Here is a 12,362-nt window from a genome sequence, read left to right as displayed (position 1 = left end):
AGCTGAATGATAAGATATTTAAGCAGATTGTAATTTGCAAGTTACATTGTATCTGTCATCTTCGTTTTTTCGTGAACTTTTTGCTGATCTCATGGTGTATAAACTCATCAGAAAAGGGAGAAACTGGGCAGATGAATATTCAGAACTTCTGGAATGAACTCAGTATGATCTTTTGTGTTTTCAGGTGTGTTGACTAAAAGCAAAGGCAGAAAGTGTAGTTTCTTATTTTCATTGACAACTTTGAAGATCATGTATTCTCTTGCTCCTAATGACAGATTATGAATAGAGGGGCACACAAAGGCAAGCAAATATGCAGAAGGGAAATAATTTAGGAATGTAGTAAGCTGGGAAGCTAGAGGCAGAATGCAGGATGCCAGGGGGAAAGGGCAAGACAGGATTGTGAGAGAGCAGGCGATGATGGACAGTGCCCGTGGTGTGGAGAGATAAGACACCCTGATGACAAGACACAAGGAGGAAGCGAGAGGGCACAATTCTCCCATTTTATCTGGAAACTGAGCTCTGTGGGACTGAATCCAGAAAAGGTAATGAATGGAAACAAAGCTCATTCCTATGTTAACTTGTTCAATAGCTTTGCTTCTGTAGTTGTAAACTTTCCTTTTCTAAAGTCTGGGGGAACATAAAATAATAGCCAAGTAATGAAAAGAAAATCAGTGAACAATAAAAGTGAAATCTCACCTGCCAAGATAAAGAGGTATATTTACAAGTATCTTAAGTATTAGGGCAGTAGTTATTGAAGTCATCATCTTAAAACAAATTCTTCTGAGTGGTTGTTTTGTTAACATATTCATTTATCATCTTAATTTATAAATTGAAATTTGTTTATGTGATGAATGAAATACCTTTAGTTTTATAACATCAGAGAAAAATTTATATAATAATTAGTATTTGTTCTAAAATTGCATGTGATGTATTTAAAAGAGTGGGTTTTAAACCTAAACGTTACTTCTTAGGTTGCTGTTAAAACTGAATAATAAGTATTGTCCTTCAATTGTAAAGGGTATTAATTGGCTTGAAGGGTCTCCGATTCTGGGCAAGCACACACCCTTCCAACCTCCTTCCCCCAAACTGTTGGCTTACATGTCACATCCTTGACTTGCTGATTTAAATTCTATTGCTCTGCTCCTCTTTATTCTGCTTTTCTTTATAGTTCTTAACACAGTGTGTAATAGTCATATAAAGGTATGTGTGTGTGTATTAAATATCTGCTTCACTAGCACTCAACAGGCTCTGTGGGGACAGGGTTTAATGGCATTAATGGCACAGACTAGGCTTTCAAGAAATACGTAGAGACCAATTAAACACATTTCTCTAGATCATTCACATTCGATACAAAGTCAGTAAAATATTATTTTGTCATGAAAATAAGGGCAGGGTATATTTTGTGTAAAATTCAGACTTAGACACACCGATTTATGATGACTTCTACGTAAAAATCTGATTTCACTCTCCCCCTCCGCAGCCTTTAGTTCAGTTTCATCCAAAATGGGAGGCAGTTGCTCCTGTGGATGTGTGGCATTGTGTTGTTGTTTACTTTTAGTGTTCACTGGTAATTAAGTGCACTTGTCCAGGTCCCCATTTCTTTCCTATCATTTTCTTCTGTGGCTCTGATGAAAAGCTTTCATTCAGGGTCTGCTCTTTTTCTGCTCTTCTGGCCCTTTGTGAATCTGAGCCATAGGTGATGCCATGAAGCCCAGTACCCCTTGTGCTGAAAGCTTTGAACGACTGAGTTGGGAAATCAGACTTTAGCCATTTAAACACAGCCCTGCCTGGATGCAGTTATGAGGGGCTAGGTTAAATTCAGTCATTGCGGTTGAGCAATTCTAGTGTTTTCTCCTAGTTTGAACCTCTGAAATTTCTGCTAAGTCTGTGAAACTTCCTTACTAAACTTTTAAGTTTCATCCCATTTGCCTACCCTGTATTTTTCAAAAAGTTGGTAGATCAGTACCATTGGATATGATATTTATAATATGAGTAAAATCAGTCATAGGTGGAACTTTTCGTTTGTTTCCAAAGTGATTGATTTTTGTGTAAGGGGTAACATTGTGCCTTAAAATCATAGTTCCAGGCGAGAGTACTGGAGTGGGTTGCCATTTCCTTCTCCAGAGCATCTTCCTGACCCAGGGATCGAACCAGGTCTCCCGCACTGTAGGCAGATGCTTTACCGTCTGAGCCACCAGGGAAGTCATAGCAAAGGCACCCAACACCTATTTCCTCTTGTCTCAAGTGGTCTTGAAACCAGAAGGAAAAATACCATTTTCCATGGTTGAGTCACCCATTATAATGAAAGGAAAGCATCCTGATCTCTTAGGAGATGCAAGTGTGCGTGAGCAGGTGGATGCTTAGATGTGTGAACCGTGGATTGATGGTAAGATAGAATGTTCTGTGTATGTGTAGTTAGTGAGTGAACCAGTCAGAAGGTGAGTGGATAGGACCTGTTTGAACTATTTGGCTATTTTCTTAGTTCATTTATGTGCAAACCTTACAGCAAGATAAGAGAATTGAGTGTCAGTGTCTGGTAAATGTATTTTTTATGGAATTCAGTTATTTTACTTTTTGGTTAATTAATGAGGGAAACTCTTGCATTCTTGTTCTTTAGTTACCTTTTGAATCAGATAACGCAGAGTTCTGAAGTTTAGGATAAGATAAATTTCACAGTACTTTGCTGATTATTAAACTCATTAGAAGTACATGGAGGACAGGTACACTTTAAATAATTAATCTTTAAATAACCTGGAAAGGTTATTTCCATTTTAAAATTCAAATTTTAAGGTCTATAGCCCCAGGCATAACTTTAAGAATAAAGTTTTCATAAAAATCTATTACAAGGCTATTAAAAAATTTGGAGACACTATGGAAGTTATCTGGTCCTGATTTTCAATGAAATGATCCCTTCTCAATGTAATCCATCCATTTATTCATTCAAGCAAAACAGTTACTGAACAGATATTACATCCTTGGGGTTAGATTTTCAAGGGTGAACAGGAAAGATATAGCCCATACCTTCACTGAACTTAGAGTCTAATGGGGGAGGCCAAAAGCCAGGGACAGTTTTACAAATAATTGCAGCAATGCATGATGAGGGACCACATAAATGTGGAGTGATTCAAAAATGTATCAGCAGCAAGTATTCTAGATTGGAAGGTCAGAGAGGGCTTTCAGAAAGAAGTTACATTTGGGCAACTGCAAGATGTGTAGAAATTATTCAGGTGAACATTGGGAGGAGGTGCTGCTGCTGCTGCTAAGTCACTTCAGTCGTGTCTGACTCTGTGCGACCCCATAGATGGCAGCCCACCAGGCTCCCCTGTCCCTGGGATTCTCCAGGCAAGAATTCTGGAGTGGGTTGCCAGTTCCTCCTCCAATGCATGAAAATGAAAAGTGAAAGTGAAGTCGCTCAGTCGTGTCCGATTTGTAGTGACCCCATGGACTGCAGCCCACCAGGCTCCTCCGTCCATGGGATTTTCCAGGCAAGAGTACTGCAGTGGGGTGCCATCGCCTTCTCCATTGGGAGGAGGTAGGGAGCAGTAATTGAGCAGGAAAGCAGAAGATAGTTCTACTGGTGGACAGATCAGCTGATAGAAAACTTGTGTTATAATCGGCAGAAATCTTGTTGGCTACAGCTTCTACCTGTCAACACCAACTTTACCTTTGGTTGCAGAACAAATGCTGTTTTTCTATTTTTGCAAATATTTGAAGACAGTTTCCCTCCGATTCCCAAATCTCTTCCAGTATAGCACTCTTTAAGGGTAGTAAGTGATGCAGAGTGTGCACTAGATAAGTAATTCCTAAATGAATTAGTTAATGAGGAAAAGTGTGGCAGGAACTACCATACTTTTAAAATATATATTTATATGTATTTAGTATAATATAGATGCAATATATTATTTTTATATCTATTGTTTTTCATTTCCTTTTACCTTTTTTCTCTTCTCAATAGATTTTTGTTCAAGTCAGTTTAGCAATGACTGTGGGGATTGTGTGTTGGGGTAACAGATTTGGGAAATTAGAGTACTGTAGTTCCAGTACCTACCTGAGAGTGTGAATGTGAAAAGATGGTTGATTGCTTATCATTTTCATCATTAATCTATATATTTCTTTAAAGAACATATATTAAGTGCCAGATCCATTCAAAGTACTGTGTTGGGTACTGCTGCTGCTGCTAAGTCGCTTCAGTCGTGTCCGACTCTGTGCGACCCCATAGACAGCAGCCCACCAGGCTTCCCTGTCCCTGGGATTCTCCAGGCAAGAACACTGGAGTGGGTTGCCATTTCCTTCTCCAATGCATGAAAGTGAAAAGGGAAAGTGAAGTCGCTCAGTCGTGTCCGACTCTAGTGACCCCAGGGACTGCAGCCTACCAGGTTCCTCCGTCCATGGGATTTTCTAGGCAAAAGTACTGGAGTGGGGTGCCATTGCCTTCTCCGGTGTTGGGTACTAGGGATACAAAAATGAATAGAAATCTATTTCCTGCTCACTGTTTAATAGGAGAGCAGATAATTCAACTATGTCCAAAACTTAGAAAATAGTCTAATCTTGTATTTCCAGGGAAAACTCACCTTTAACAATAGGTTACTATTCACAACAATATACTTGTAAAAATATACTTCCGATTTATCTTCTGTATCTTTCAGAAATCAATGAAAATATTCTACTTAAAAAATAGGTTACTAAAGTTTGTCCTGTAAAACATCAGGTGGAAAAACTCAGGGTTCTGTTTGTATTGAAGTATTTAAATCTAATCAATTAATTCAGCTGAGCAGTGCTGGCTTGCATCAACTTTTCTTTCAGTTATTCATATTCTTAAACCTCAGGTATACCATGAGTGTCTTAATTATATATTAGCTAAATGGCAAGAATAGGCTACACGATGCTTGAGCACAGAGGGTGCATCATTCTTCCTTTGTGCTACCCCCAGTAGTTCTCTGCACAGTTACACTAGGAGCAGACACAACAGAGTGGGAGTGTTAACTTGGGAATTTGTCTGACACATTCTCAACTGTTATTAAACCTGGCGTTTGCTCTTTCCAAGTAAATGCATATTTCTGAAAAAACTGTAACCGGTTCACTGATGATGATTCCTTCCTTCCTGTATTCATTAAACATTGAGCCTGAGTTGGATTCCTATTTTGAGTTAGGATGGATTTCCTGCCTGAGTTTGGGAATGCTGATGTGAGCCCAGACACACTCCCATCAGGCCTGGAGCTGGTAATCTCTTCCAAAAGCAAATCTGATGGAGTCACATACACGCTTGAACTCACTTCTGCTTGGGCTTAGCGTAAAAGACCAGGATCCCTGACATAGCAGCGGGGTTCAGTGGGACCTGACATTCCCAAGTAATGCTTCCTTCCATGTTGCCTCTGGGCTTAGTGTAATGGTGCTGAGAACTACAGGGGGTACAAAGGCAAAATGATGCACTCTCTGTGCTCAAGGATCATGGAACCTATTCTTGCCATTTAGCTAATAACTAAGACACTCGTGGTGGCTGAGGTTGGGGACTTATGAGTGACTGAAAGGATACTTGATGCGAGCCCATGTTACACAGCAGGATCAGTTGATTGGATGGAAAGAACTACCAGCTGAGAGTGTTCCTGGCACCACAGCATCGGGCAGAATGTTTTCCTTGATCGCTGGACAGTGTTGGTGGATATGGCTGAATCGGGAGTGCCATTCTAGGGGAAGTCAGTTCAGAGCGTCTACGACCATAGTCAAGTGAATACCTGTCATGCACTAAAACCTAGAAGAGACGAAAACACAGATTAGAATGTTGTGAAAAGCACCACAGCAGCAGGGTATTGAGCAGTGGAATTGCGTGTTTAGCAGAGGACCAGGTAGAGAGGATCTGGCTTTGGTGCCAGTTACTCTGGACAGTAGTGAAGGAGATCTAAATTGACTGCATTGGTGGTGGTGTCCCTGATTTCAAGATAAAATAATCTAAAACTTGAAGCTTTTCTTGTTTTAGGGAGGCCTCGCCTATTAATTATAATAAGTGAGATTTTGCTTGAAATTATAAGATAATATGATGATCAAAAAGTATTATTAGCAAATGAAACTGCAACAGAAACTATTGCATGTGAACCGTCTTGAAATGTTTTCCAAATGTATTCCCATCAGGATTTTTACCAGCTCCCTCCTGGAGGTATCAGCGTGTATCCCTGAGGGAGACCGTCACCCAGTACACACTAGATTCAAAGAGTAATATGAGCCGTTCCCAAACTGTCTTTTTTCTAAAGGTTTCTGCAAGGCAGAGTCTTAGGATGTATGGATAAATGTGCATTCTGAATGTTGTAAAGAAAGAAATAAGATAGTGTAAGAATCATAATAAGATATAAAAGGGCAAAACAGCTTACTTTTGCTTTTGCCTGCCTGCATCCTTTCCTGGCTACAGCAATTAAAGCATTTAAATAATTAAATAAATGAGACTAGCTATTTTTGTTTTATTTTAGTAAAGAATTGTCTAGTTGTGTTCGACTCTTTGCAGCCCATGGACTGTAGCCCACCAGGCTCCTCTGTCCATGGAACTCTCTAGGCAAGAACACTGGAGTGGGTTGCCATTCTCTCCTCCAGGAGATCTTCTTGAACCAAGGATTAAACCCCGGTCTCCTGCTTTGCAGGCAGATTCTTTACCATCTGAGCCACAAGGGAAGACGTTTGGTTACCTTAAGACTAGTTAAAAAAAAAAAAAAAAATCCACAGTGAAAGTTGGAGATGGTTCTGCCACTGAACACTAATGTGGAGTGAAAGCAGAGAAGTAATAGATGACATTAAATAGGCCCAGGATGTTTCAGAATATGTAATCCCTAACAATGAGTTTTTTAATAAGTGGGAAATGATGAGAAAAACCATGGTAGGAGCTCTGTCTTGCATTTGCAGTCATTCTTTTAGGAAAATTCGTATTCAAATTCTAATATTTGGGACCTGTTTTCTAAATGTGATAGATGTTAAGACATTTATGGTCTCGATTTCTAATTGATCATAGATGTTAGGAATGCAGAAATGGAAACTGACATTTAAAATCCCGAGATTCTATATAATTCTTGTTAATAGGATTTGAGTTCATGCCTAATTGCATTTATGATCCATGTTCAAGTAGAGGTATTTTTTTAATTAAAAAAAAAAAACCCTTTATGCCTAATTAAGCTTTATATGGGGGGAAAATACTAGGTATTTAAACTCTGCTGCCATACATTTTTAAGGTAGCTTTTATCTGATATAATTAGAAATCAAATGTGTTGCTTTGAAAGCTTGAAGGTAAATGTGCTATGTAATTTTTCCTGTTTTTTTTTTTCTTTTATGGCAGATTAAATACAAAGAAAAATTTGATAGTGAAATGAAGGATAAGAAACATCTTTACAATCCTCTTGAAAGTGCTTCTTTTAGGCAAAGTCAGCTGGCCACTGCCCTGGCGAGCAATGTAAGTTGCTTTCTGCCTCATGAATGGCAATTTGCAGAATATTATTTTCAGTATGTTTTGATTCTTGTTTTGATAGACTTGGCTGTGTGGTAATTGTGATACTTAATCAAGATCATGTAATTTCCAAATAATTTTAGAAAACACTGAAGCCTATTTTCTTGAAGCTTTTCTGGGGGGAAAAAAGTGTTACTGATTACTCATTAATAGGAATAGTTTTATTAGCAAAACTATTAGTATTATAGCTAATTAAGAGTGGAAATAGATTATCGAGTTTTTCAGAAAAACTGTGTATCATAAATTAATGATTATGACAATAGTTAGCAAATGCAATTATGCTCATGAAATTGTGAAGATTGTAAAATATACCTGGAACATAGTAGTATATCACAAGGAAATTTCCAGAAATTGTACTTGAGATAGCTTACAATTTCTTTCTTATCTCTTATGTAAATTCTGTGAAATACCTCTTCATAAGATTTGTTTTCATTTCATATCTTTAAAAATGAAGTTTCAATTTATAAGAAAAGATAATTTTTATTAGAATTAGGAAGAGTATAAAAACATACATAGAAAAAATTAATTACTTTACTATAGTTGAATGAGACATAGAGTACTTTTTTAAATATTAAGTTTGAACTGTTCCTTTGTTAGAGCATTTAAACCTTTCAACTCCCGTTGTATCTGGGGGACTTAGTATATTTTACTTTCATTCCTGTTTAGAAGGTGCTATAATTTGTGTTCATTAACCAGATTTTGTTACCAGCAATTGAAATGGGTGTTTCCGTCTTTTAGGACCTTTGGGAATATTCTAATAATTCATTTTTTCTTATTTGATTATTTGTGTGTGTGTACAAGCATAAAGCAAATAGGGCAGGAATATCCTTAAAAGAACCTCCAGCATGGTATTGAAAGCTCAAGGTTTCGAATCGGTTGTCTGGATTTGAATCTTGCTCCACCACCTGATATTACACTTCCGTCTTTCTGTGTCTCAGTTTCCTCCTCTGTAAAATGAGCATACTTTAAATGTTTACTTGCTAAGATTGTGGAGCATACTTAATACATATAAAGTGTTTACACAGAAAAGTTTAAACATCACAGTAAGTGCTTGATGTTTTCTGTTATTAACATTTTTTATTTCCAAAGCATTTGATTGAAAAGGTCTACATAGTAATAGGATTAAAACTACCAAAGGTTCTAAAATTGACACAAAATATAATTGGAAGACAGTGGTAATTTCTAAAGAGTGAAGCTTCTATTTTCTTTATTTTCTGAAAGTAGAGTTTCAGTTAAAGTTACTTGTTTCTGTTAACATCACCCTTTCTGAGCACATAAACAATAAAAGGAGTTATCAAAATACTTTCAAGTACCTGGGAAGAACTTTTATTCATTCAGTAGTAAATGAGCACCATCTAGTGGCTACTTGTGAATTCATTTAATTTAGTACCGTTAAATAAAACTTAGAAAGTGAAAGTGAAGTCGCTCAGTCGTGTCCGACTCTTTGCAACCCCGACTCTTTGCAACCCCGTGGACTGTAGCCCACCAGGCTCCTCTATCCATGGGATTCTCCAGGCAAGAATACTGGAGTGTGTTGCCATTTCCTTTTCCAGGGGATCTTTCCAACCCAGGGATCGAACCCAGGTCTCCCGCATTGCGGGCAGATGCTTTAACCGCTGAGCTACCAAGGAAGCCCAACTAATACTTCGTTGTGTTTAAAATAATAATGGGCATAATGCAAAAGCATAGTATTTTCTTCTCCTAGATGGTATTTTGTTTCGTGTTATTTTCATAGGTGAAGTACAAGAAAGACATTCAGAATATGCATGATCCAGTTTCAGGTCTCCCAAACTTGTTCTTAGACCACGCTTTGAAAGTCAGCAAAATGCTAAGCGGAGTAAGTGGTCATTTGTTGGCTAGTGTAGACCTGTGACTCCGTGGCGCCCACACGTCTGAGTGCTTATGAGCGCACCTGCTTGCTAAGGCGAGCCTGGCCTTCACTGCCCCCTCAGTAACTAACTTCATGGAAACTAGTGTCTGTTGCTTAAATCCCACCCAGGCTGTTGCTTTACAAAGCTGGCTCTTTAATATCTCTTGAATACAAACTTTCTTGTGGAATAGCTACTCTTCCAAGTGTTTATGTGAGCATCCTTTCTGTCTTTCTCCTTCTCCTTTCTTTGTAGTAGATTGACGTCACTTGGAGGTCAGGCTCTTAAGTCAGTGATCTTTTATGCAGGCCAGAGCAGAGTGTCTGGTTCTCAGAAGGTCTCAGTAGCATAAAAGTTGTCTTAGTCTGAATTATGCCTTCTCTAAAAATAAATCTCAAGAGTGTTTGCACTGCTGCTGTACTTTTAGTCTTGTGAAGGTTTCCGTGTTTTCTTCAACACAACAAGGAGGGGAGGGTGTCCTAATTAAAATATTTGTGTCTGCTCCCGTGGCCCATTGCATCAGAACTTGGCTCTTGATGCTCTTTCCAACACACAGTGCGTCTGAACCCTGATGTCACTGGCTCTCATTACTGATGACCCTGGCTCACCTGTGCCTCTGTTTTCTACGCCTCAGAATGTCCCATGTCAGGATGATGAAGTCTAATTTGACCTCAAGTTATTTCTATGCCTATTTTAATAATGACTCACTCAAAAATTATCTGCATTTATTATATATCTGTCTTGGATCAGGCACAGATTTAATGGCAAAGTATATTGTCAAAGAATGTTAAAAAGTGAAAACAGTCTTCTTCAGGAGATGTGCCCACAGTCATGGATGAGAAAACTCTGTAGTTATAACCTGCTTCCCAAACCATTAAATAATGAGATAACAACTTCAGTTCAGGTTTAAAAATGTCTACATTTGGTTTTGATATGTTGAAACTTCTGTTCATTATTTTGTAATCCTCTTCTTGAAATGTTATCTGTGTGAATTCATATTTATGGAGGAAATTAATTAATTATCACTGGTCTTTGGAGGAAAAGCAACCCATTATTCTTACCATCTGTTGAGCAGGGATGAAGGTTGGGAGACTGTCAGGTGCAGAATTAGACTCGGTCCCTGGACACTTAATTCCTGCTGTCCTGCCATTTCAATGCTCATCCTCCTCTGTACAGACGCTCCTGTTTCTTGAGCGACTCTGCTTCAGTTGCACATTTTTAACCACGACTCAGAGATGTGCTTCTAAAAATCCGTGTGTTTCTGAGATCTGATCCTCTGCTTTCTTCATAGGTAGTTTTTGCTCATCCAGCTTGATCACTGCAGTCACGTTTGACCTTGACTCTTCCTCATCCCTGTGTGGGTTAATTTCCTTTGGATGTGAGGATTCATGTATAAATAAGTCAGCAAAAATGTCATGGTCGTAATTCAAAAATTTGGATTACCATGAAAAATGTAGGCCACTCATAGGCAATATTTCTTTTTGAAAATATTGACCTTTATTTTATAGTAGTGGTGAAAAACAGTAATAGTAATTGTTTCTATTTTCTCTTTGAGAAAACCCATCAAATTCATATATTACAGTTGTTTTATTTACCACTTGTAAAGTTTAAACCTTCATTTTTTCTAGATCATATTTTTTCTCCATAGAAAAATTGTAACTGACCAGTTGCTTCATGAAGAGAAAATTTGAGTCAAAAAAGGTGTTGCTCTGAAGTCTCTACTTATTAAAGTTGCACGATATTACATTGATTCAAATTTATTATATGTCAGAATTGCCTTCTTTTAAATTTTAATGTAAAGAGAATGAGAATTTTGTTGATTTATAAAGGCAACTTAATTTTAGTAAAAGATTGAGTAAGAGAATGCTTAAACAGGCATTCTACCAGAATTAGTTGTCAGTTTGTTATAAATGGCTGGTTTTTAAAGACCTCTAAATGTCTTTGATATAAATCGTAATTTGAAAAATTTTACTGTGCAGAGTAAAATTAGTGCCTTATTAGTTTGTACAACCATACTGATTAAACTGGAGGGGATATTTTTCTTTGAGAAATAGAACACTGTTAGCTTTCAGGTTTTTTTTTTGTAACTTTGCATAAATTAAAAAAGTGTATATTGTGTTACTCTGTATAACTTCCACTAGGAGGCAACAGAGACTCTTACCTAAGAAAAAGCAAGTATTGATCATTCTTTTGCAGATCTTAGTTCAAAGAGGGTGATTTTCTTTGGTTTTAAAACAGGAGTTTCTGAAATTCTCTGTAACTAAAATAGATCATTAAGTGACAGGCAGTACTTTTTGACCTTTTCTCAATCTATAAACATTATTCCAGATACAATTCTAGACTTTATTAGTTCTGGATTTTAACTTAGTAATGGAATGTATCCTAGTTTGTTACATACATTTCGTATCTATTTTATAAAATTACTTCTAATTAAATCATGACATCTCTAAGTATGTTGTTATTATTTGAAATTATCTTTTAGAAAAATTAGCAGAGAAGCTAAAATTCAGAACTTATTCTCTTTGGTCAAGATGTACTATGTGAACATTTTCATGAGATTCCTGGGGGTGCTCTTCTCCCTTAAAGTATTCTGGTTAGAGTTTGGGCGATGCATGTCTTAGTTCCCTAATTGACTGAAAATGCCTCTGGGGACCTTGCTGTGTCCCTAGGGAAAGCAGTTTTCCTGTGTAGGCCCCTCGGACCTTCCGTCCTTCCCATCCTTGGCACTGAGGCCTCCTCTGTTTCACTCTGGATCACTGGAGCGTATCCTAGGCCTAAGTGTCCTAGCTTGTTCCCGCTCCCTTTCTAATGCTGCTTACTTCTCTCTCCACGCTACACTAAATTGCCATTTTCATTGAAAATCCTCACTGTCTAAAGTGACCAACTCTAGCTTAAGTCTCTGTATATCTGAGTCTTTGAGAGTTACCATGTACCTCTAAAAGTCTTCCAAATAAGGCAAAATTACTAAGTGTCCAATCTCCAGGGGTAAAAATCATAAAGCAATGTTTGTCTTT

The 12,362-nt window shown here is 37.7% G+C and overlaps 1 protein-coding gene across 3 annotated transcripts in view; it reads left to right on the top strand.

The window, feature by feature from the left end:
- NEBL (nebulette) overlaps positions 1–12,362 on the top strand; it is a 376,594-nt gene that overhangs the window by 289,551 nt on the left and 74,681 nt on the right. Inside the window, exons 8-9 of one of the 3 annotated variants that reach the window (XM_019973022.2) lie at positions 7,313–7,426; positions 9,216–9,317. The exons of the other annotated variants lie outside the window; for them this stretch is intronic. Of the exons in view, the coding sequence (XP_019828581.2) occupies positions 7,313–7,426; positions 9,216–9,317 (216 nt within the window). The remainder of the gene's footprint in view (positions 1–7,312; positions 7,427–9,215; positions 9,318–12,362) is intronic. 3 annotated transcript variants of the gene reach the window in all.

The sequence above is a fragment of the Bos indicus genome, chromosome 13 (genome assembly GCF_029378745.1).
Source record: "Bos indicus isolate NIAB-ARS_2022 breed Sahiwal x Tharparkar chromosome 13, NIAB-ARS_B.indTharparkar_mat_pri_1.0, whole genome shotgun sequence".
In the NCBI taxonomy this organism is placed as follows: Eukaryota; Metazoa; Chordata; class Mammalia; order Artiodactyla; family Bovidae; genus Bos; species Bos indicus.
This window is presented reverse-complemented; position numbering and strand designations above follow the sequence as displayed.